Source organism: Botrytis sinoallii, assembly GCF_014898435.1.
Source record: "Botrytis sinoallii strain Bc 23 chromosome Unknown BSIN_011, whole genome shotgun sequence".
In the NCBI taxonomy this organism is placed as follows: domain Eukaryota; kingdom Fungi; phylum Ascomycota; class Leotiomycetes; order Helotiales; family Sclerotiniaceae; genus Botrytis; species Botrytis sinoallii.
In genome coordinates this window covers 433,134-456,859 of record NW_024066038.1, presented here as the reverse complement: position 1 = coordinate 456,859, position 23,726 = coordinate 433,134, and the positions used below count along the sequence as shown (strand labels likewise).

Genomic DNA, 23,726 nt, shown 5'->3' with positions numbered 1-23,726 from the left:
AACACCGAGGTCCGTCACACGTGATTGCGTGATTCCCGTGAATTCAGAGACCCCATGGCGCGTCTGCCTGATTGCTTTCTGTTTGATACCGCGATTAAAACACTATTTAGTTTCTAAACCAACTTCTCCCCTTTTAAAATTTATCTCATGTAAACTTCTAGCCTCTCTCTCTCATAATGGAAAAACAAGCAACTGTCTACGTCGTCGATTTAGGCAAATCCCTGGGAGACTGTCGCCATGGACGCGTGGAAACTGACCTCGAATATGGTATGCGATATGTCTGGGATAAAATCACGTTGACGATGTCTACTGATCGCAAAACTGATGGGATTGGTATTGTTGGTTTTCGTACTGATGAAACGGATAATGAATTGCATAGTGGTGGAGAAGAGGGGTATGCGAACATATCTGTATTGAAGCATCTTGGTCAATTTCAGATGCAACAATTGGAGGAAGTGAAAGAGGCTGTCAAACCTAGTAGTACTGATGATGGAGACGCTATATCGGCGATTGTTGTTGCGATGGAAATGATTAAAAAGCATACTACGCTGAAGAGTGGAAAGCCAGGCAAGTATGCTAGAAAGATTGTTTTGATTACGGATGGCAATGGATTTATGAACGGCGAGGAGCTTGATGATATTGCGAAGGAAATCAACAACAATGATATCAGACTAGTCGTCATGTAAGTTGTCCTTTTTCATAAGATTGGCTTTGCTAACACGGGACTAGAGGAGTTGACTTTGATGATGCAGAGTATGGGTTTAAAGAGGAAGACAAAGATCTGGTCAAGGTGCGAGGATCACCAATCCGCTGATTACTCTTGTAAAACTAATTATTAATAGTCTGAAAATGAAAAACTCCTCAGATCTTTCACAGAAAAATGTTCGGACGGAACTTTTGGTACCACAGCTGAAGCAATTGAAGCCCTCGCAACACCAGTAGTCAAAGTCACAAGAGAGTATAATACTTACACAGGACCACTCACTCTAGGAGATGTGAAGAAATATCCCGAAACAGCTGTATCGATAGATGTTGCTCGATATTTTAAAACAAAACAAGCCAAACCTGTTTCCGCAAAGAGTTTCGTTGATCGAGTGACAGATGAACCGATCGATGTCGACCTAACAGATGCTGATCATCTTACCTCAGTCACACAGGCAAGGACTTATAAAGTCAATGATCCAACCGCACCGGGTGGTAAAAGAGATGTCGAAAAAGATGCTCTGGAAAGGGGCTACGATTATGGCAGCACTATTGTTCCTATTAGTCAATCGGATGAAAGTGTTACAAAACTTCAGACAATAAAGGACTTCTCGATTATGGGATTTGTGCCAAACGATGTAAGAGCATATACTCAAGGTATCTTTATGTATGGGCTAACGTCTTTAGTACGAGAGATATCTCAACATGGGAGAAAGCTGCATCACTATTGCTCAAAAGACAAACGAGAAGGCAAGAATGGCATTGTCATCTCTCATCCGTGCTCTCCATGAGCTCGATTCGTGTGCTGTAGCTAGAATAGTCAAAAAAGATGGATCAGATCCACTAATTGTACTTCTTGCTCCCCTCATAGAGCCTGGTCTAGAGGGACTCATTGATGTGCCCCTTCCATTTGCAGAAGATGTACGAACTTATCGTTTTGCACCTCTTGACAAGGTTCTCAATAGCTCTGGTGGCATAATGGAGAAGCACAAAAACCTTCCGAGTAACGACTTGAAAGCTGCAATGAGTGAATTCGTTGATAGTATGGATCTATCAACAGCCGGGAAGGATGATGAAGGGTAAGAAGAAACTCTGGTAGCCTTGTGGATATCATATGACTGACTTTGGGCAGGGAACCAGCGGAATATATGGCCATCGAGGACACCTACTCTCCTGTCCTTCATCGTATCAATCAAGCTATACGCAGACGTGCTGTCAAGCCAGATGAAGGCATACCTCCCCCTCCAGATGTTCTAACAAAATGGCCACATCCTCCCACTGAGCTTGTCGAAAAATCAAGTAGCCAGCTTGAGAAGCTAATCGAAGCAGCCGATGTCAAGAAAGGTACTTCACTGCAAACCCTTCTCCAATTTTATTAATCTAATGATATCATAGTTCCTGCCACAGCCAAAGCCAAACGTAATCGAGAATTCGTCAAACCTCTTTCGGGTCTCGATGTAGAAGCTCTCCTCGGCCGAGAAAAACGTCAAAAAATCACCGTAGAGAACGCCATCCCAGAATTCAAGCGAGCCCTTTCAAGCACTGATTCCACAGACAGCGTCGTCAAAGTTACTCGAGAAATGGGCGATACTGTTCGTACACTGCTCAAACGAAGTACCGGAAATTCTACCTGGGACCAAGCTGGAGAGTATTTGAGGACTATGAGAACTGAACTTATTGAACTCATTGAACCGAACATCTACAATAATTTCATTGAGAAATTCAAGAAGCAACTCCAAAATGGAGATTTTGATAAGTCGTTTTGGTTCGACGTTGTGAGGAAGAATAAACTGGGTTTGATTCATGGGGGTGAAGCAGATAATACGGAGAAGACCGAGGATGAGGCTAGACAGGTTCGTTCATTGTTACTTTCCTTTTTTATGAGAGAAGAAGCACAGCTAATCATGAATGCAGTTCTACCACTTAAATACTGGAGAGCTACCTAATCGCGGAAAGATATGAGTGATCAGAGATATGTGAAAGGAAAGGGAGAAATGTAAAATTTTACTCGTCGCAAGGATACCATCGAATTTGCGTAATGATTGATGACCATTTTACTGATTTGGGGAAGAGAATTGATCTGCTGAAGCTGGATTTTAGAACGTTGTATTATTATTTGTTTAATTAGGTGGGATCGAATGAAAAGCTCACAGTCTTTCGAAGATTTGACTTGATCTCTAAGTGCAGGTCTGGTTACAAAGATGTTGTTATAAAGTGATTGTGATAATGGCTAGGTGATGAAGATATGTTGTATGATTCGAGGTACTAACATACCGGGCATAATTACCTATCCAGTGGATACTATTGTACTATACATCCGGAACTATATGTATTGAGCTACAATATTTGAAGTTGAATTGTCGTTTACAAAACACGAAGTTTGCGGCAATATGGGGTGAAATCAGGACGTGGACAAATCGACAAAGGTTCATTAGAAATTCATCATATCTCCAGTTGGACATCTCTTCTTGCTGTTCATCATGGATAATACTAAAGTTAAAATGCAGAACTCGATGATTGAATAGGTCTATTGACTATATTCCAAGAGTTGGCAAATACTTGCTCCAATAATCTAGCAAAATCGACGCAGATTGCAACAAAGGGCACACTGATAAATATCGGGAATAAGTTTGCATCCCTTGGACGAACTTAAGATGACAAGTCTTCAGGTCGAGTTGCGTGGTCCCAATATCAGGCCAATCTTTGAGAGACATGAAGCAGCTCCTCATTCGATTCTGCTCGAATGCCTCCGACCTTCTGGCTTTACCTTTAACAGAAAGATCATGATTGAGATTGTCCGTACATATTTTGAGTACCTTATCACACTTACAAGCCTTGATTTACAGCCAGTTTTCCCGATGGGTGAGCTTGTTATTATGAAATCGTGAACGTCAACATTGAAGAGATCATCTCACTTACCTGTAAATCAGAGAGATTTTTTGGGCATTACATCCGAGAAGTGTATAAGCTACAAGCTCGGATTGGAAGAAAGATAGATACGTGTAGAGTATCGTACGAATCCCATGCCTCACATCTCCCAACTCCCAGGATTATCTGCAGATCGCAGACCGTGTGCGCTAGTCAGAAGTTCCTATGATTATGTACGTCTAATTTTCATGATAGATCTAAATAAACAACCGATAACATGTCATAACTTCACCCCTTCCACATTTTGGTCCACTGCTTGTAACATCTCACTATCTCCTCTCCCTTTTACGAACACCACTGGTGGTGTATAATGTTTCCTCCCGTGTACAACATATATCAAGCCTGCGATCACAATAACAGCAAACCAGACCGCCGGTGCCCACTACCAGTCGTTAGCCCATCTGGCATCTTCCAGCTTTATCTTTTCAGTTCTAGAAGATCAAGAAGTTACTCACATTAGCATTTTCAAGTGTGACTGGCGCCTGATTCGGAAAACAGCTCCAGACCATTACAAACCCACAATACGCAAAAGCAAATGCGTTGATCGGTAATCCAAACCGGCCTAAACTCCATCGCGCGGGGGGGAGAGATTCTCCCTGGATGCGCTTCAAGAGAACACATCCGATACTTATCATGTAAGTAGAAAGAAGGGCGAGGAGGGAGAGGGAGACAACGATGTTGAAAGCGAAGGAGGAACCGAAATTTATGAGACAGAGGAGAAGGGTGAGGATAGAGGTCAGATAAATGGCATTAGGGGGGATGTTGAGTTTGTGGTTCATCTGAAGGTCGTCAGAATTTCCGAGGAAGAGGGAATGTTGGTTGAAAATTGATTAATCCTACCTTGGAAATCCATAGCGAACATGGAAAACCCTTATCCCTTGAAAAAGCCCACAATTCTCTGCTCGTAGTAGCTAATGCCGTGATATTTCCAGAAAATACAAGTATCACTACAAGATAAGGGAGTCAGTATTATCAACCAAGGACAATTTGGGAGGGAAATGCGGGAAAATGAAGTGTTAATGCTGCATTGGGAAATCCAGCACGACATGTGATGGAAATTAAAATTGGAGTGTGATATTGGTGAACATACGAAGGATAATCATGAGAGCCGTGGCCATGGCCTCAGATCCTGTGTTTAGAAACAGGCTTAGATAGGGAGCTGGAGATTCGATTGCTGCGTCGAGGGGTCCGATGCAGAAGAGCATGGTTATTAGCGTAATAATGCCCAAGAAAACGTTGAGGATATAGCTCCACCACATAGCTCGCGGAACGTTGATCGATGCGTCTTCTACTTCTTCGGCTAAGTGGTATGTGAGCACTTGGATGGTCTTATCATGTGAGAGAATAGAGTACTTACAGATATGCACTGCACTATCAGATCCTATATATTCCCATTCATCAGCCACGAATTCAAACTCAATTTCACGATTCAGCTCTTCGATGACTTACCAAGATTACAATACAGCACGCTAACCTGCGCAATCAAACAACTCGTCCCTGTGTTACTCCATCCTCCATTGTTAATCACATCCAAAAATACACTTCTCGTCGAGTTCTTCGGTGCCATAACCCATAGTGGTATGATGGTTATCAGGAACCCTGCCAAATGTCCAAATAAAGAAGTGGTTTCAATGATAGGCAGGAGTCTTGCGCCCCATGTGTTAAAGACGATGGTTATGAGCAAATAGGCTATCATGATTAGTGTATATTGCCATGAGGAAAACGAAAAATCTGCATTTCGGATATCTATAATTGCTTCAACGAGAGTAGCGAGGACAAAGACGCTACTAGCAAAGCTGGCGATCCAGCCAAGACTCGACATCCAGCCTGGCGGGGATGGTTAGCAAAGGTGGAGAAGGTTGAGGGAAAGGAGAATAGGTATGGGGTGTCATCACCGGCGGTATAACTTAGGAACTTTTGATATTTGGGGGGAGAAAATTCGGAAACCCAGTGATATTGACCTGCAATTTGTCAATCCCACAGTTCAAGGGCGTAAGTATTCCATGCAGCACTTACCACCGCTCGTAGGAGCCATTGACTCCATTTCTGCAAGCGACGCCACGATTGACGAATAACACATCACCGTCCCAATGAATACCCAGAACAATCCAGCAAACCCTCCATTGATCAATCCGACGCTCAGTGACCTATAGTTCTGTAAGGTGATTTATCTCATCGACACGGGAATTGTGAATTACGAACACCAGGACAAATTCCCATGTTGCCATGTATATTGAAATGAAACCGAGCGTTGAGATGAGACTGAAGTTTCTCTATAGCTCAGTTAATTCGCTGCTGTCATCGAAGTCATCTGTGCTGTAATATGCACACCTTGAATTCTTGCTTCTTTCCCAATCTAAGCATATCGTTGACATCATTTTGAGTTTCTCCATATTCGTCGGTTGGAGACGGCAATCCAGCTTCCAGGCCTGCTTCTCGTACCTCGCCATTTATGCTCTTTCGTTCTTCAGACACCTGTTCATTATGTAACGTCATAACACCTCACTCGAGGTAAAACAGCAAGTCAATTAGTTATCTCTAAGATTTCAATTTCAGAGAAAAACGCGTGGGAAAGATACGACATAAAACGATTGTAAGTCGGGCTGATCCTTATTATTATTGATTTGTTGATACTTCTTTAATCTGAAAGTGGTCACATTGATGTATTTCGAAGCGGCAAACCGTATTTTAGTGCGTCCGCCAAATGCCATCCGCCGCTACTACTATTCCCCCACTCTCCTTAAGCTTCCGGGGTATCGTTATCTATCATTTGCAGAATCCTTCAAGCTACCTAGGTGTTGTTGCTTGGATTTAATTCGTGCAATATTTGTGTGTTATCGGATTCCCTGTCGAATTCTGCATACTCGATGCAATCTGCAGAAGCGATGGAAAACTTGTCTGTTGTTAATATCTGTTGCTGTATAGTAATACTCTACTTACTCGAATTCATGACATTGGAACATCCTCATCGATATTTCCCGCAGAGGGAGCCCCAGTCCATTTGAAAACCTTGTAATGAAGTCTATCTTTGGCCAAAATCACTAATCTCTTCCTTTCGTCGTTGTTCTTGGAGCCAATTTGTGGTCGGATCATTATATATTCTGGGATAAATGACTCATCGACTGCAAATTCACTTTGCAGAAACCTGTCGATTACCTCTTCGTTGCTGAAAACAATTGCTTTAGAGCGACTTGCAGAGATTCTATGAGGTTGATATTTCATGTGGCCTTCACCTCCAATACTGTAGAATATACCGAGAAGATTGCACTTCCCTACAACCATGTTAGTACCGAAAGATAAAGATTGATCAAGTCTTACCGTCGGCCTCCCATAGCACGAGTATGGTCTTGTCGTCCAAAAATTTAAGATCCTTGATCTGCCCATTGCCAAGCTGCATGATAGAAGAACTTGTGCTGCGCACAGTGCTGATACCATTCTCGATGAGAAGCTCAACCTGAACGACTTGGACTACTTTCCAGTCAACCGGGACCCAGGCAAATATATGAGAAGTGTATTGACTGACCTTGATTCAAGATGTCTTTTGGCACAAAGGCGACATAGCCATGGCATGTGTTACGATCCTACAATGAATCAGTGATGAGCTGCACAAATCATAGTGACAATACTAACAATTATTTTCATCTTCATCTCGACAGGCACATCTTTGTGAGCCATGCCTAGTTCGCTCGCCTTACCGAAAAGGACATTACTCTTTTCGGCATCTGCAATTTGAGTAAAGACACTGGTCGCCTGAGTCCTCAAATACTTGCAAAGAAAATCCACCTGTGGCAGAGTTTTTCTGTATTTGAGACCCTGCTCTTGCTTTTCTAACTGTCTTGTGAGCAGATCAAACATTTGAGCGCCTTTCCCTACATGCGCACTTTCTTCCTCGTAGTCTTCAGGTTTAACCTCACCTATGAAAGCTGCTAGAGGGCTATTGGTCATCACTGTTTGAATGTACAGTAATACTTTACCGTGATCAATTAAAGCCTCTTTATCACCATCATCGTTTTGTGAAGACACATCAGATGCGAGCCTATCTATCTCGTGACGAAGCCAAGCAGAAAATGAAGTAAAAAGGTCAAGCTCATCTACTACTTGAAGTAAAATTTTGGCAGAAACAAGATGCAGAGATGCGATCGTATCCATAATCGAAGTTATTTGAGCACTGGAAAAGCCCAATGAAGAATCCGAGCCTTGAAATTTGGCAATCCCATTCAATCGGCTGAGAATGACAGAACAACGATCGAGGGCTGGAAGCATGTTCTCATGAACTAAACGCCGGAGGTTTTCAAGACCTGATACCACGGCCTTGTCCCATCTTTTATGACCCTAAAAATTTAGTACATCTCTACAACGATTAGAAAAAGCAAACTTACTCTTTCTGTCAATTCGTCCACAAGCCATTCCCGCACAACTAGAAAGGTATGGCCAGTTGCGACTGAATGATAAAGTGCCTGTACAATATCTCGATTCTCTTGTTCAGCAAGAGTTTCATTAACGTTTCGGAGGAACCTGCTGGGTAATTCTTGGGTTGACTTCCATTCTGCAAGCATAAGACATTGTATTTGATTGATGTATCTAAGAAGGTTCTCTAAAGCTGTTGATCGCGATGCAAGGATGGAGAGATATTCGCTAGAAGCCGACAAGAAACGAAGATCCATTGGGACGAAATAGATCCTTTCTTCAGATTCGGTGGTTTTCATGAGCAATGCATGAGTCGAATATGATTTATGGCATGCATGTGAAATAAGATATGCCGGACGTCTCTGAACTATGACTGGGGATTTGAAAGATCCTACAACGAATGAGTCGTAGATGCTCAGATGGATGTTGCCTTCCTTCGTTCCAACCACCATGACATCGGCCATGTCATTATCTTCAGGATCGAAGGGTCGGAAAAGTGCATCTAAAGAAGACCTGGAGCTAAAAACTTCATCTCTGGCGTAAAGTGATAAGTCAGAGTTCCCGAAAAAGAAAATAATAATAAAAGACACACTTACGAGGTTCCTCCTGCAGGGAGTACACTTAGCTTCGGCAGGCTAGGTTCAATGTCAAGGAGGGCAAGATCTTTCGGCAAGTCCAAGACGGCCTTCTCTGTTGACAGTTCCTTCTCATCCTCAAATATTTTCTTTAATGTATCTGGGACAAGCTTTGATGCTTTACTCTCAACTCTTCTACCAATTGTATTTGAACTCCAACCCATGCACGTGACCCCAGAGAACTCCTGATCATCTGAAGTTGTAGAGAAATGGTGAACCACCTTGGTACTTTCTGCCCCTATGAGGCGTACAGATCCATCACTCCAGGCGATTGCTAGTAATTGGCCTGCAAAGCTATCAGTACGACGTTATCGACGACTGGGGACGTTCGGTACCATTTGGTTTCCAGTTAATTTTTTCAACACGAAGAGTATTGACTTTTTGTGCAGCCCCATAAACTCTCTGTCCATTCAAACGGTAGATCAAAACTTGCTGGTCTGTGCTACCCAATGCTATCAGGTCCATCGACGGACAATACACGAGCAGTTTAGGATTCACCGTTTGATGCAAAGTTTTCTCGCCGAGTAGCTCGAGACGCTTGACCTCCACCATCTTGTCCGCTGGAATAAAATTGCATCTAAGGCAGAAGGATTTTATCGATAAGGTGGCTGTTTTCACATTGCCCAGTAGCTGGTTGATAGTTTTACAAAAACTACCTACGCGTTATGTAAATATCCACATTGTTGTACGATAGTGAGTACGTAAGCGAGAGTGACAAAACGCTCGTTCTTTCCTTTTCATAATCAAAATACCTGAGCAGATACCCTTACCTGCGTCGTGCTGAGCTGAAGTTTCAATTTAAGATGTACATTGTATTTCATTGTGCAATACTGCAGTGTGATCATGCAAAACATTCCGGAAAATATTATAAAATATCAATAAGTTTTATATTCTACGGCTAGTAAAACAATAAAGATCATGGATTGCCATCCATCCTACGCCATGCACTTCAATCAGATCCCATTCGTTTTCTGCACCCATTTTCTTACTCCACTAGATAAGAATCAGCGACCGACTTGATATCCTTTGAGAAATCTACGGCCTCGTTCAGTTCTAGTAATGTGACATCGGTGACCTGCATAAATGTTAGTATCCGACTGCCATTGAAGAGGTCGGGTATAACTTACATCAACATCAATAAAAGGCTTTGTTTTGGCAAATTTAATTTGCATTGGGAAAAAATCATTCTCATCCGCACCCTGAACTTCGAATTCAAAAGAGCCAGCTCCATTAGAGGAATCCACAGATCCAATCGTCCATTCAAGGCTATCCCCAGAGACTTCATACGTTGCGTCGAAGCTAGATACTGCGGGCTCGCTCGAGGCGTATGGAATAGTAACGGTAACATCCTGAAGAGGATCCTCTCCTGTAAGCTCATATTCTACAGTAATGTTGAGAGGATCGCCTTGTCCACCACCAACAACCCAAACAGTGAATTGAATTGGTAAGGCACTGGTGTCATCTATCTTTGGTTGAGCTCTCCATCTTAGGACACCAACCGAATTATTGACAGGGAAGCCCTTTGAAACATTGTTCATTTGGATGGTTTTAGATCCATTGAACGCTCCCTTATCAACATTTGGATGTGTGCGGAATTGCACTCCATGACTCTGGTTGGCAACGATATCTAATTTGACCTTGGTAAGTGTAGGGTCTGAGATCCTCAAGTTCAAATCACCCTTAACCTCCAAGGAATTGAGTGATCCATCTCGAGATAATTTGGCATTGATCGACTCCGAGATAGTAACGTGGATAGCATCACGGTCCATTGCGGAGGGAGTGTGAGGGGGTTGTTCGGCAGCAGCTGATGTAGGATGATTTGGAATAAGCGGCGATGAAACAGTTTCTTCTACTTCAGCACCCATATCTCCACGAACTCTTTCAAACATGTCTGTAGTCTTCGACTTCTTTCCCAATTGCATTCCTTTGCCTTTCGGTGCGCTAGCCCTGTGAATTGTCAGTGTCAATGATCTAGCAGACGATAAAATAGCTTACTTGAAAGTTTTATTTTTGGCAGCTTCATATGAATCATAGGTTTCCGTATTTGCGGATTGCATAGGTGGTGTGTATGTGGGATACTGTGGCCTACTTGGTATAGCACTTCTACCACTCCTTGAAACCTCCTTGCGCTGCATTTCCAATTGCTTTGCTTTGCGCTTGCGCTCTTCGGTAGCCTCGAGTTCTTTATTCTGGGATATCAGTTAGCTGATTGTCTGAGAATACACATGCACATAACCTACTCTTGAGATGATTTCTTGTATCCTTTCTTCATGACTCTCCATCTCCAAGAATGTCTTGATTTGACTAATTGTGAGGTTTTCCCTATATCCAAGTGTGACGATCTCGTCAAATGCACTAAGCAATTCGTATGCATTCTTTAAAATCTCCCTCTCATCCAAGGTTTTGCATGTGCTAGTGACCACCTGTGCGAATAGGTGCAAGGAATCGATGTCTTGTAAGATGTTGGATTGCTTGTTCGTAATGAGGACCATGTATAATTCGTCCAGTGGCTGGTACACAAATCGCACATTATCTTGCTCCACCGTTGTATGTTGAGTTCCGGAATCAGCCAACTTTGGAAAGGATGCTAGAAGAGCTTCAATTCTAGACCTTTGCATTTCGCGAAATTGCCTGGAGAGGACAGCTTTTCCCCCCCGGGTGCAAATCGAAGCTGCTAAGACAACCTGGGAACTTGTTAGCGAAACAGAAAACAGCGAAATATTAAATAGAGTGGCGCACCATTTTGAGTAAATGTCGAGTGACTACACCTTTCTCAATGCTGTCAGTGAGTTTCAATGTAGACAGTTCAGATCGTATTGCAATGTGTATATCGGACAGTGAACCAAACAATGTTCCGACATGGATCCACACGTGATAGCCAAGCTAAAATAAACGCTAATTTAGCGTTAAGCCGTATGAAGCTCCAAAAGCGCGCTACCACACTTTCATCTTCCACAAGGGTTACCAAATTATCCAGAACGACATCAACTCACTGAACAGTCAACACTCGACGACAAGTAAAAAAATTTGTTAAATCTAAAACAATCAGTTTGTCATTTGGTGGTATTTCAAATTCTTGATTCTTTGCTCATTTGTCCGACATTCCTTTGTCCTACCGTTCCCCACTGCATGTTAAAACCCTTTCACATTTACTGTTACACGCGAAACCAAGAAATCAACCCTATCTTATGCCTGACAGCATTTTCAAAATCAACCTTACGTCTCGTATCAATAATCCCCTTTTACTCTTTTCGACTTGAAATCAAATTCGGTGTTTCCACCGAAAGCTGTGAAGCAACAAACTCATGAGTGTGTCGAGTCTTGCACACCCAACATTTCATACAATGGTGGATGACAGCATGGAGATAGCTTCCGAGCATGGTCACAATACAGCCGAGGAAGATATCGATATCGATATCGATCTCACTACTGGCAATGTTGACGAAGATGATATTCTAGATGATATCGATGCAGATGCAGACTTCGATACCAATATTACCGATGTACCCGCACATGTCGAGACAGACGATCTGATGGTCGACGATGACGGTGATGATGCATCATACCATATGGAGGATGCAGACTTACTGGAGGAGGAAGCCGATGATCACGTCATGGAACAGGAACCTGCTGTTTTGTCGTTTGCAACCGATGAACCTTCCGACACTTCTTTTACTGAGCTACACGCCACAGAGTCGAATTTCGTGGGTACTGGCATTTCCGATCAATTTTGGGACGAGCCACAAGAGCAAAATGAAGTTTTGAATGCGCAAGACATAGAAGTAAATATACATGGCTCAGAAACCGTAGTCGACAATAGTGCCGATAGTACAAAAAAATCAGATTCCAAGGACTCCAAGGAGTTTGCACCTATTTCATTTCCTCATCCGCCCACTGATGAAGACCCACAATCCAATAGCCCACCAAACTCCAACTACGATGGCACTACTCAAGAAGAGCTTGAAAGCAATGTTAATGAGCCACCAAACCCCAACCACGATGACACTACTCAAGAAGAGCTTGAAACCGATGTTAATGAGCCAACAAAATCCATCGAGGCAACTGATTCAAATATATATGCGGAGGATGGAGAACAACTTGGCTTGAGCACTGCATCTGCTGAAAGTGCCCCAATCGATCTCAATTCACATACCGAAGGACAAGAGCAAGAGCCAGAGCCAGAACAAGAGCATCCAGGTCTGAACACGGTCTCTGCGGAAAGTGACTTGATCGACACAAATAATTCTACACTCGAGTCTACGAAAGATTCGGAGTATCAATATCATGCTCGTGGAATAGTAGTCAAATACAATAACCGAAGTTATCCATTGATTAGGAAGTCTTCCACAGATCACCCTAACGATTTTTTCTTCGAAGATTCCTCTGTAGTTGAGAAAACGTTAAATGAGTTTTGCTCCGAGATTCGTAAAGTCCTCGCAGAGGAAAACTTGCCCCAAGATGACAAGATAAGCCTGGTTATCGAGGAGCTTCAGTTAGTGATTGAAGAGGTGAGCCTTGAAGATATTCCACCCCCGTTCTTGATTTTTGCTAACTTTCTCTGTAGACGCAACTCCCAAGCTATCCTCCTGACTTGAGCTTATGCCAAATCATTCGCCTATATGAACAACTAGTCAACAATGACGGCACTGGAGAAATCCCCCCTTTGAATCTGAGACTCGTTATCCAGCCTACTGGTCCTGATAGATTTCTAGCGCTCTCAAAAGGGGCCGCTGAGGGCAAGGGACTACTTGAATTTGTGACTTGGGACGCCGAAAGCGAAGATGATCCGACCGAGTTCGGAGATCAGACGGAACATTATGACAGCGAATCCTCCCCCGACGAGTACAACACCGAGCTCGAGGATGGAGACAAGTCTAAAAAAACCATTGATACACATGACGAGAACTATGACCCTGGTTTCAATCATGACCAACCAAATCAAAACGTAAATTCTACCATTTCGGCCAGTGCTGAAATTCCTCAAGTGGAGCAGGAGGATAGGCAAGGAGAGGTTGGAAATCAAGAGTCAGTATCTACAACGGATCGCAAATCGCCCGAAACTTCGGAACAGGCCAACAACGAGACTGAAGAAGATGGAGACTTTATCGATTATGAAGATGAAGAGGACGCCGAGAAGCCATCGGGCGATGGAGTTCTGAAGTCCGAGTTGCCCGAGGCCAATGAAAGTAGGCCACACAACGGTAGATACACCGATTTCAACTTGCTATGCGTTTTCCCTGATATCTGTTTTTGTTTCACTTGTAATAATCTTGATCTAACTGAACGTCAATCGTTAGAAGAAGAATATCCTCGAACGCTAGTCTCCAACAAAAAAGAGAATGGTTCTGATGAATTAGACGACCAACTTGGCGACGAAACGACCCATACTGATGAAGTTGCACAACCTAAGGAAACTTTTGACGACGTAGGAAGCGACATTGACTACGAAGAAGAGAACGCCGATAATAAGTTCGACGGCGAGGAAGAAGACGGAGCAGCACCAAATGACATTGAAAATGCAGAAAATGAGATCGACTTGAACGCCACCAATGACGAGGATCGTGAGTATGCCTCATACGAGGATAATAACGAAAACGAACAACACGAAGATGACAAAGGCCTTGAGTTAGCAGATGATAGACCAGAAATACCTTGCGATGTTAATGAAATCGAGCAGAATGGAGACAGCGAAGGTTTAGATCTTGCGGATCATACTCTGGAAATAAATAACGTGGAAATTAGTTATGACGACGATGTTGGAGATGGACAGCAGCAGAATTTTGAGGGAGACGAGTTTGATTTAGGTGTTGACGACGAAGAAACCGCGTTCCTCCAAAACTACCAATTAGACGATGACGACACTTTCAATGATAACGAACTCCTAAATATGTCTGTGAGCGAGGTTATCTCCAATACCAATGCTACCTTCGATGACACAGCAGCCGAGACAGACAGCGCTACGTTGAGCAATGCTTCGATCGCCGAACCCCAGGCAACGAAGCTTGATCTCGACAATCGACAAGACCAAGAAGACGAGATCGATTACGATGAAGATGAAAATGAAGAGAATCCCCCATCTCTAGTAGTTGCTCCTCAGCCTCCAACTCCAAAGTCAAATGATTCACCCATTTCGACCTCAGGGAAGAGACCCAGAGCTGATGCAGACTTCGAAGATGGCGATGAATCGAACATCAATGGTGAGTACTTTTTGAATTTTTTCAACCGGTTTAGGAATTGTGCTAATATTGAATAGAAGCTAAGCGAATCCGCTCATGATTTCAACATGCTATTGCCATTATCATTTGGTTCATGCGGCATTTCTACTTGACTTGTCTAGTGTTTACCATTCTGATTATGTTCGCTTCCTCAACGTCTTCGAAGTTTTTCTATCAACTCTGTTTGACAGCTGACAGATACAATATTCAACAACAATTTGATGATTCGGGACAGCCTCGATACGTGAACCGATCGCAAAGAGAATTACTTCAACCGACAATTTCATTAGGTAGGTCTTTTTAGGTATGATGATGTTAACCCCTTCTAATATTTCTCCACCCCCTTAATTCCCCCCCTATTCATGTGATGCTATTCAAATTCGCTCTCAAACTTCTAGCAACTGGTTCTATTGCATACGAAATGCAATTTAGTGGCCGTGGCGGGATTTATAGGAGGTCAAAATTTGGGGAATACATGCAAGGAATTTTCTATGGAGTTGGGGGTTTACAAGATATGTATATGCGCGATACCCCTCGATACAAAACGGTTTGGATTTCGTTGGTATGCAACTTTATGGAAAGCATATGGATGGAAAACGACTGTGTACTTTGGAGTGGTTGCTGTTTGCTTTGTGGGGGGTCTCGAAATTTGGCTATTTAGGTAGTTCGTAGGTGGTAAAAATCTCTGTCGCCAAATAAAAGCACATTCATTATATTATCTAAGATTCAAATCTCATGAATTGACCTGAACCTACAAATTTGAATGTTTCTATTGTCGGAATTTGGCTCGGACATTGAAATGGAATCCGTTGTTCGAAATAAGCTCGGACTTTCAATTCAATCTTTGAATTTAATTCAGACATTGAGAATTGTAAGCATTCCAATCTTCAAACTTGATTGGAACATTGAAACTTTGACATCTGGGTACGTATATACATACCTAGAACAGTACAACTCGCAATGACAGATCCTTCCTGTGCAACTCCAATGACTGTTAATCCCAAGAAGTCAGTCAATCCATAAGTTTGTAAATGATCATGGACAAATCTAGCCACTTAATAATACACCTCATGCTGGATCCTGGGTCCTGGGTAAGCATTCCGTGCTGGAAGAATTTGATGGCACAGCCTCATAGACCCATTGCGTGCGCATCACAGATCCCTACCATACGACTTTTAAGTTTTAGCATATGCGAATCGTTCCTTTGACACCAACCAACACGAAGACAATCAAGTGAGCTACAAGTTACGAGTACAAGAGCTTTTATACTGACCTCAGATCTACATGGACCGATGGGGTATTGGTAAGTGGTATATCTGTTACAATACACTTTAATATAGCACAACGGGTATGGAAGAAAAGGGGCCAAAATCGCCCCAAACCTTCTTGAATTTTGAGGGTGAGGATATAGTATAATATAATAGAATGATATATGGTAGAGCATACGTAGAGTAGAATAGATATATTGATATGTATGATATCTGATGATTTTCGTCAAGGGACTTTGTAATCAAGCTCTACCTCTACATCTACATCTACCTCTACATCTACCTCTACCTCTACCTCTACATCTATCTCTACCTCTACATCTATCTCTACCTCTACCTCTACCTCTATCTCTACCTCTACCTCTATCTCTACCTCTACCTCTACCTCTACATCTATCTCTACCTCTACCTCTACATCTACCTCTACCTCTACCTCTACATCTATCTCTACCTCTACCTCTACCTCTACCTCTACCTCTACCTCTACCTCTCTACCTGCGTACTTGTACACCTAGCATGGTACTTCTTACGAACGTCTTTACTCGACTTTAATTTTGTTTTACTGGAGTACTCCGTGTACTAAATTTAGAGGAACCTGAACTATACCTGGTAGAGTAGCAGCCAGCCAGACCTACCTACCAACTACCTAGGTCCACGGGTGAGCCAGCCCAGCCAAACACAGTTGGCCCAAACAGAGAAATAGGTCAAAGTTCCATGAACCACCTGCATTCAACCACTCAACCATTAAATTCAATCACTCGAAGCAAATGAAAGAAAAGACCTTGACGTTGGTAGTTTCATCTCTTGCTTTTTCAACTCCCTGCCGCTTGCTTGTACTTGTACAGTAAAAGTACACATAGTGCCACCCAATTCGCGAATTTCCGCCCCTAGAAACTTTCTACCTCAAACCGCACTCCCAGCTTCAAGCTTCAAACTTCAAACCTCAATCCTCGACCTCCATATTTCGAACATCCGGAATTTTATAAAAAGTCATCCCACATTGCCAAGAACTTTGTGACTTCAATTATCCAGCATTTCGAAATAATCCTTCGATCCGCTCATTGGATTTCATTCATTCATCCATCCATCCATCCATCCATCCATCCAATAAATCACCATTAAATTTAATAAAAAAAACATCATTCATTATTTGTTGCCTCGGTCGACAGGCATTCGAACTACAGAATTATCACTAAAGCTAGGGGTGAAACTATCTCATGACACTCCACGTCGACTTGCGATCATCACACTCAACAATTTTGCGAAGAACGCTCTACGGCGATAATTAGACTCCAAGAAGTCCCACGATTTATTTGCGCCGATTTATACACTTGCGCTACCCTCACTTTGATATCCTTGCGAGGTTTTTCATGAGCGTGAGCTCAAAAGCTCAACAAATCAAATAGACACCTTGCAACACCGCTAGGAGGGAAATCTTAACTCTGCGCAGTCGAGATGTTGGAAGACAAGTACGTCAATGGCATTCGGAACCCGATCAATCCGCGCATGGGAGTTTTGCTGGGCGTTTCCCACAGGCGAAGGCTGACTGGTGATAAAGATACATAGGGCTGGCTTTAGCCATCACCTCAACTATGGCGATAGGTATGAATATACAGATTATGGCGAAGTAGAAAAAATGAGACTAACATTGCGTTTCCCTGACAGGCACAAGTTTCGTCATAACTAAAAGGTATGAATATTCACATTTCAAATATTGATTTGTAATCATTTACTGACGATTACTTTAGGGCTCATGGATGCCGAGAAAGACACGTTTCGAAGGAGATGGATTCACATACTTGAGGAGTCCGATATGGTGGGGTGGGCATAATAGCATGTACGATCAACTTGCATACCACGCGGGGAAAATTAGCTAATGGGATATGAACAGTAATTGTCGGAGAAATAGCAAATTTTGCAGCATATGCGTTCGCCCCAGCAATTCTGGTCACACCTCTTGGAGCGCTCAGCGTTTTGATCGGAGCGGTTCTAGGGTCATACTTTTTGGATGAGAAACTTGGTACATTGGGGAAATTGGGCTGCGCGACGTGCTTGATAGGATCGGTCATTATTGTCCTTCACGCGCCCCCGGACAAGGAGATCAAGAGAATTGATGAGATTCTTCACTATGCTATCCAACCAGGTATGCTACAAGGCTCCCTCGCTTCTGAAGCATGCTAATATCGGCAGGATTCCTTTTCTTTTGTCTTTTCGTTGCAGTTTTTGCAGTCGTTATGATATATAAAGTCGCCCCTAAGTATGGCAAGAAGAATCCTCTAGTTTACTTGTCGATTTGTTCAACTGTCGGCGGTGTTTCAGTCATGTCAGTAAAGGCATTTGGTATTGCAGTAAAATTGACATTGGGTGGTGAAAATCAATTCATCTATCCCTCAACCTACGTCTTCATTATCGTAACTGTAGTCTGTATCTTGACACAGATGAACTACTTCAATAAGGCATTGAGCCAGTTTCCTACTTCTATGTAAGTCCTGTCCAATTTTGAGCTCGTTTTTTGATCCTGACGTCTACCCAGCGTAAACCCACTTTACTACGTTACTTTCACGACTGCAACACTTACCGCCTCATTCATCTTGTACGGCGGTTTCAACACTTCTGATGCGGTCAACACAATTTCACTCCTATGCGGATTCCTTGTCATTTTTACAGGGGTTTACTTACTCAACGTCTCGAGAACTGACCCTGAAGGAAACAAGATGGTATCCGGTACAGACGGTATAGCAACCGACCCCCTTTCTGGTCTATCGACGAGACGAAGTATGCAGGCCCGCCGAAGCAACGATCCGCACAGGATGAGCATGGGAAGCAACGGGTATGGCCGAGGAGACAGAGAGGGGCTGATCCATGCATATGATGAAGAAGAGAACGCAGGGTTCGGTCTTGCGGACCTAGCAGACGATAGCGATGACGATTCGCTACCTCCACGAGCTATGAATGGGAAAATCAACGGGCATAGCAGTAAAAAGAGTTTCAGCGAACCATTAGAGCAGGAGAGGCCGAGTAGATCATCCAATCGGTGACCTCTCCAATAGAAATATCAGTTTATTTGATGTGATGACACACGTTTCGAAACTATTGCGGAAAAGTTCGGGCTGTATATTTCATATGCTAAGGGTAAGGGTTGGAATTTATTCGTGAGGGGTCGTGCGTGTTTTTTTTCTTGTTTCATTAGAATATTATTTTGGTGGCAGGCTGGTCTGCCGGCTGGGGCTATAACTCAAAGTACGACTGCATGAGGATCAGGCGTTTGGGTTGCTATTGTGTACAAAATGAGACGGTTGGGGGAAAGACATCTATCTGTACGATATCTACATGGGTAAATCAAGGAATGGGCTCTCATGAGGCGCTATAAGCTTAGTTTGACTCTCACTTTTGAATTCAAGCTGAAGTGGTGGCATTTGGTATCACATTTAATAGTATCATGTACATTATTTTCAAGTGTTTTTAAAGCGTAATTTCGTTGGCTAGATGTGAATACAAGTCCGTGAACTATGAACTCGCAGGAAACCGCCCATCCTTATTTACTATTCCATAAAATTTATTCCTCTTGGGGAGCTGGAGCAGCCTCTTCACCAGCCTGTTCCGATGAGCGAGCGGCCTCAGCAGCTGCTTGAGCAGCGGCAGCCTTCGCACCGTAATCCTGGCTCATAGGTTGAACCACACTTTGCTCCTCCTTTGGCTCGATGATGGTGACGGAATCTGGGAGACCCTTGGATGGTCCAGACTTTCCTTCTGGGTCAGATCCTCTCATGATCTTGACCTTGATACCGAGAACACCTTGCTTGAGGAGAACGTGACGGGTGGCGTGGTCAATGAAGTCCTTTGCTGGTTGACCGGAGTGGATCATGAAACCATCAGTGAACTTCATGGACTTGGCACGAGCAGCACGTAATTTTCCAGAAACGACAACCTCACAACCCTTAGCACCAGACTCCATGATGAATCTGAGAACACCGTAGCATGCTCTGCGGACGGCGAGACCGTTAAGGAGCTTGTATCTGAGGGATTCGCATTGAGCGACGGCGGAGAGACCACGGTTTTGGACCTTGGCGGCGTAGAGGGAAACGCTGTTCTCTGGGAACTTGAAGCGCTTTTGGATGAGGGAGGTGAGTTCGCGAATGCGGCGTCCTTGCTCTCCGAGAACTTCTTGCGTGTGGGTTGCGCGGATGATGATGTCGGTGACGGTTGGGGTGACACGGACTTCGACACCGGAGTATCCCTCCTCAGCCAACTCGCGTTGGAAGAACTCGTTCAATTCGGCGTAGAAAACACCATCGGCGACGAACTTTCTGCGCTTGGAGCTGTACACAAGAAATTCATGATTAGCCCGCGAACTTGTTTTTCTTGTTGAATGTTGAATGATCTTAGCAAGGGCATTTCTTACATAGCGGCACCTGGAACACTGGAAGCCATATTGTCTGATTTATGAGTTATGAACCGGTGGGAAAAAGGTTCAACGTCGTCGTCGTGATTGTCGTGTGGTCGATGGTCGCGAGTTCGAAACTGAATCTTGTTAATTTCCTACGAATTCCTAGCGTATGTGGGATTTTAAGCGAATTGGAAGATACAGCCTTTTATTACGAGGCTCCAATAATTTCGTAAGGCTCACAAATTAAAGCCCCACTAGACCCCCATGTGGCATGAGCCGTATAGCTACAGCCTGATTGGAACGAACGTCAGGGATGCTACGTAACTGATATGATATCGAAGTTCAGTTCATGAAGATGATCAAATATCCATAATACAACCAAAAAATTATTCAAAAATATCAACATATCCGCCCTCAGAATTCAGATAAATTACAGAGCTAGACTACGAAAGAAGACTTTTATAACTACAAATGATTTGTATTATTTATACTTCAACCGAGTGCGCCGAGCCATAAATAAAAATGGCAGACAAGCTCAAGATATCAAAGGTTGGTCAAACATTGAACTCCTGCCGCGCAATTGAGAGTTGATCAACTAACTTTTGTAATCACTTCATAGGTGGATGACGTTCAGGTAGTAGCTCGGGGGCAAGCTTCCAACGTTACACTACACTTAACAGCCCATCATTTAATCGTAGTTCAAGCACCTCTTCCTCCGCCGGAAACTTCGCAACAAGCATCACCAACGCAAAAGCGCACAGGGGCTCCGGTCAGGACGAGGGAGTCGTGGATAGCATATCCTATGATAGCATACTGTACATTTCGACCAACTTCGCCAGGATCTGCGCAAGCTTCTTCTATTCGTCTCCGGGGTCGAGACTTTAATTATTATACTCTTAATTTTGCGGATGACAAGCAAGCTCGAGAAACATTCGAAAGCTTAAAGAACTCAACGTGCAAGTTGGGTAGTATTGAAAGATTATATGCGTTTAGTTATAAAGCGCATGGTGCGGAAAAGCAGATAAACGGATGGGACGTATACGACCCGAAGGCAGAATGGAAACGTTTGGGAATAAGTGAGAAGGGGGTTGATAGAGGATGGAGGTTGTCTAAGATGAATCACGATTACGCCTTCTCTCCTACCTACCCAGCCTTACTTCCAGTTCCTTCATCTGTCTCCGACATCACAATCAAGCACGCTGCCCAGCACCGTTCGAGGGCCCGGATACCGGTTCTAACATACTTACATCCTGTTAACAATTGCGCTTTGACCAGATGTTCACAACCCCGGACTGGCATGCGACAAGCCCGCAGTGTACAGGATGAGAAGTTGGTTAGCGCATGTTTTTCGGCAACATCACAGGTTGATGAGGTGGACTCGGTATCTCCAGCGGCATCTAGAAATAGTCCAGCTTCCAGTCAAGCCGATATCAGTACACCGAACAATGGAGAAGTGACAGATACGGAACGTTATGAGGATGAGATGCTTGCATCTGCGTCAAATATCGAGATTATAACCGAGAAACCTCAGGTGTATGGGGCACAGCAGAACAATTTGATTGTGGATGCAAGACCTCAGGTTAATGCTTACGCTAACCAAGTAAACGGCTTTGGTACGGAAAAAATGGAATACTATCCACTTGCTAAGAAAGCATATTTGAATATCGCAAATATCCATGTCATGCGAGACTCTCTGGCGAAAGTGATTGACGCTATTAAGGATGCTGATGTGTCCCCTCTTCCTCCAAATCGAGAACTTTTGGCAAAGAGTGGTTGGATAAAACACATCACTGGTATTCTTGATGGAGCGGCATTAATCGCCAGGCAAGTCGGTATACAACATTCGCATGTCCTCATTCACTGCTCAGATGGCTGGGATAGAACGAGTCAGCTAAGTGCTCTATCCCAGTTGATGCTCGACCCTTACTACAGAACGATAGAAGGATTCATAGTACTAGTAGAAAAGGACTGGCTAAGTTTCGGGCATATGTTTCAACATAGATCTGGGTTCTTGAATCATGAGAAGTGGTTTGTAACACAAAACGATGCTCTTGCTGGCTCAGCAATACAGCCGGGTGGGAACACTGACGGGCGCGGAGATGCTATCGAAAATGCTTTGCTAAGCGCCAAACGATTCTTCAATAAAAGTAACCACAGTCAAGAGAATGTCGATGAAGCAGATGAGGTTACAGTTGATCAATCTCTCAAGAGACCTATTTTAGACACGCTCCCTCAAAGTGATGTTACCAAGCCCAATGAAACTAGTCCAGTCTTCCACCAGTTCCTAGATGCAACCTATCAGCTTCTCCGTCAACACCCCACTCGCTTCGAATTTAATGAACGATTCCTTCGCCGACTTCTCTATCATCTCTATTCCTGTCAGTATGGGACATTCCTCTACAACAATGAAAAGTCTCGTGTAGACGCTCGCGTCAAAGAACGCACCAAGAGCGTCTGGGCATATTTCTTGTCCAAGAAACCGGAATTTACTAATAAGGACTACGACGGAGAAATAGATGATCACGTTAAAGGAAAAGAACGTTTGATCTTCCCTAATTTAGAGGATGTAAGATGGTGGCATCAAGTGTTTAATCGCACGGACGAAGAAATGAACGGACCGCATAATCCTGCCATGGAAAGATATCTAGCACTCAGTGCAAACAACAGTAACGGACTCAACACAACTGCAAGTGTAAGCTCGCCGCCAGGAGCGCCACCCGGTCGTACGGTTCTTGCGGGCCTGGAAGCGGGGACTCCGACGAGACGAGGTTCAAATGGGACGACAACGGTTAGTGGCAATCCATTCGCAAGTCTGAGAGATGGAATTGCGGGGCTGGGAATTGGAAAGGCAACGGGGTTGGGAGGTTTAGGGGGCATGGGAAGTGCTAACCAGAGCGGTCCGGCAAGTCTGAATGGGAATAGTAAAGAAATGGAAATGGAGGTTGAGATGCAATGATGATATCATACGACTGTTAGTTTTGGGATGGATGATTAGGAAATTGCCTATCCAGGCTGGCGTTTAAACCGAGCTGGGGAATGTGTATTTCGGAGAGACGGAGGAAAGGTAAAGGAAGTAAATGGGAGAAGACATTCTTCTATTATATCTCCCAAGGCAATGTAGGAGTAAAGGCGTACTGGTAGAGAAACGTTGTCAAAATGACGAAAAGCTGTTATAACGTTTCAT

At 43.6% G+C, this 23,726-nt stretch overlaps 8 protein-coding genes across 8 annotated transcripts; 4 read left to right on the top strand and 4 right to left on the bottom strand.

Annotated features, from left to right (window-relative positions):
- Positions 1-176: 176 nt before the first annotated feature.
- On the top strand, positions 177-2,664 carry EAF02_006799 (uncharacterized protein; the record flags this gene model as incomplete). The annotated part of the gene is made up of 7 exons (XM_038902847.1): positions 177-682; positions 730-790; positions 843-1,340; positions 1,390-1,781; positions 1,835-2,046; positions 2,098-2,555; positions 2,617-2,664. 7 exons carry the CDS (start codon positions 177-179, stop codon positions 2,662-2,664), a joined length of 2,175 nt encoding a protein of 724 aa, XP_038757168.1.
- A 1,186-nt stretch (positions 2,665-3,850) lies between these two features.
- EAF02_006798 (uncharacterized protein) lies at positions 3,851-6,126 on the bottom strand (the record flags this gene model as incomplete). The annotated part of the gene is made up of 10 exons (XM_038902846.1): positions 3,851-4,012; positions 4,086-4,409; positions 4,471-4,577; positions 4,721-4,930; positions 4,988-5,011; positions 5,080-5,457; positions 5,526-5,591; positions 5,647-5,777; positions 5,833-5,903; positions 5,962-6,126. 10 exons carry the CDS (start codon positions 6,124-6,126, stop codon positions 3,851-3,853), a joined length of 1,638 nt encoding a protein of 545 aa, XP_038757167.1.
- A 450-nt stretch (positions 6,127-6,576) lies between these two features.
- On the bottom strand, positions 6,577-9,224 carry EAF02_006797 (uncharacterized protein; the record flags this gene model as incomplete). Its single annotated transcript, XM_038902845.1, has 7 exons — positions 6,577-6,902; positions 6,949-7,098; positions 7,154-7,211; positions 7,261-7,962; positions 8,010-8,571; positions 8,634-8,958; positions 9,008-9,224. The coding sequence occupies 7 exons, from the start codon at positions 9,222-9,224 to the stop codon at positions 6,577-6,579; spliced, it is 2,340 nt and encodes a 779-aa protein (XP_038757166.1).
- Positions 9,225-9,657: 433 nt separating this feature from the next.
- Positions 9,658-11,414, bottom strand: EAF02_006796 (uncharacterized protein; the record flags this gene model as incomplete). Its single annotated transcript, XM_038902844.1, has 5 exons — positions 9,658-9,747; positions 9,800-10,619; positions 10,668-10,861; positions 10,913-11,356; positions 11,412-11,414. The coding sequence occupies 5 exons, from the start codon at positions 11,412-11,414 to the stop codon at positions 9,658-9,660; spliced, it is 1,551 nt and encodes a 516-aa protein (XP_038757165.1).
- A 602-nt stretch (positions 11,415-12,016) lies between these two features.
- EAF02_006795 (uncharacterized protein) lies at positions 12,017-14,948 on the top strand (the record flags this gene model as incomplete). Its single annotated transcript, XM_038902843.1, has 4 exons — positions 12,017-13,180; positions 13,237-13,873; positions 13,970-14,869; positions 14,926-14,948. The coding sequence occupies 4 exons, from the start codon at positions 12,017-12,019 to the stop codon at positions 14,946-14,948; spliced, it is 2,724 nt and encodes a 907-aa protein (XP_038757164.1).
- A 2,284-nt stretch (positions 14,949-17,232) lies between these two features.
- EAF02_006794 (uncharacterized protein) lies at positions 17,233-19,624 on the top strand. The gene is made up of 7 exons (XM_038902842.1): positions 17,233-17,624; positions 17,714-17,757; positions 17,821-17,831; positions 17,904-17,976; positions 18,047-18,298; positions 18,346-18,637; positions 18,689-19,624. The coding sequence occupies exons 1-7, from the start codon at positions 17,611-17,613 to the stop codon at positions 19,191-19,193; spliced, it is 1,191 nt and encodes a 396-aa protein (XP_038757163.1). The 5' UTR covers positions 17,233-17,610; the 3' UTR covers positions 19,194-19,624.
- Positions 19,625-19,711: 87 nt separating this feature from the next.
- On the bottom strand, positions 19,712-20,586 carry EAF02_006793 (uncharacterized protein; the record flags this gene model as incomplete). Its single annotated transcript, XM_038902841.1, has 2 exons — positions 19,712-20,474; positions 20,558-20,586. 2 exons carry the CDS (start codon positions 20,584-20,586, stop codon positions 19,712-19,714), a joined length of 792 nt encoding a protein of 263 aa, XP_038757162.1.
- Positions 20,587-20,942: 356 nt separating this feature from the next.
- Positions 20,943-23,649, top strand: EAF02_006792 (uncharacterized protein). Its single transcript, XM_038902840.1, has 2 exons — positions 20,943-21,091; positions 21,162-23,649. Exons 1-2 carry the CDS (start codon positions 21,065-21,067, stop codon positions 23,496-23,498), a joined length of 2,364 nt encoding a protein of 787 aa, XP_038757161.1. The 5' UTR covers positions 20,943-21,064; the 3' UTR covers positions 23,499-23,649.
- Positions 23,650-23,726: the final 77 nt, after the last annotated feature.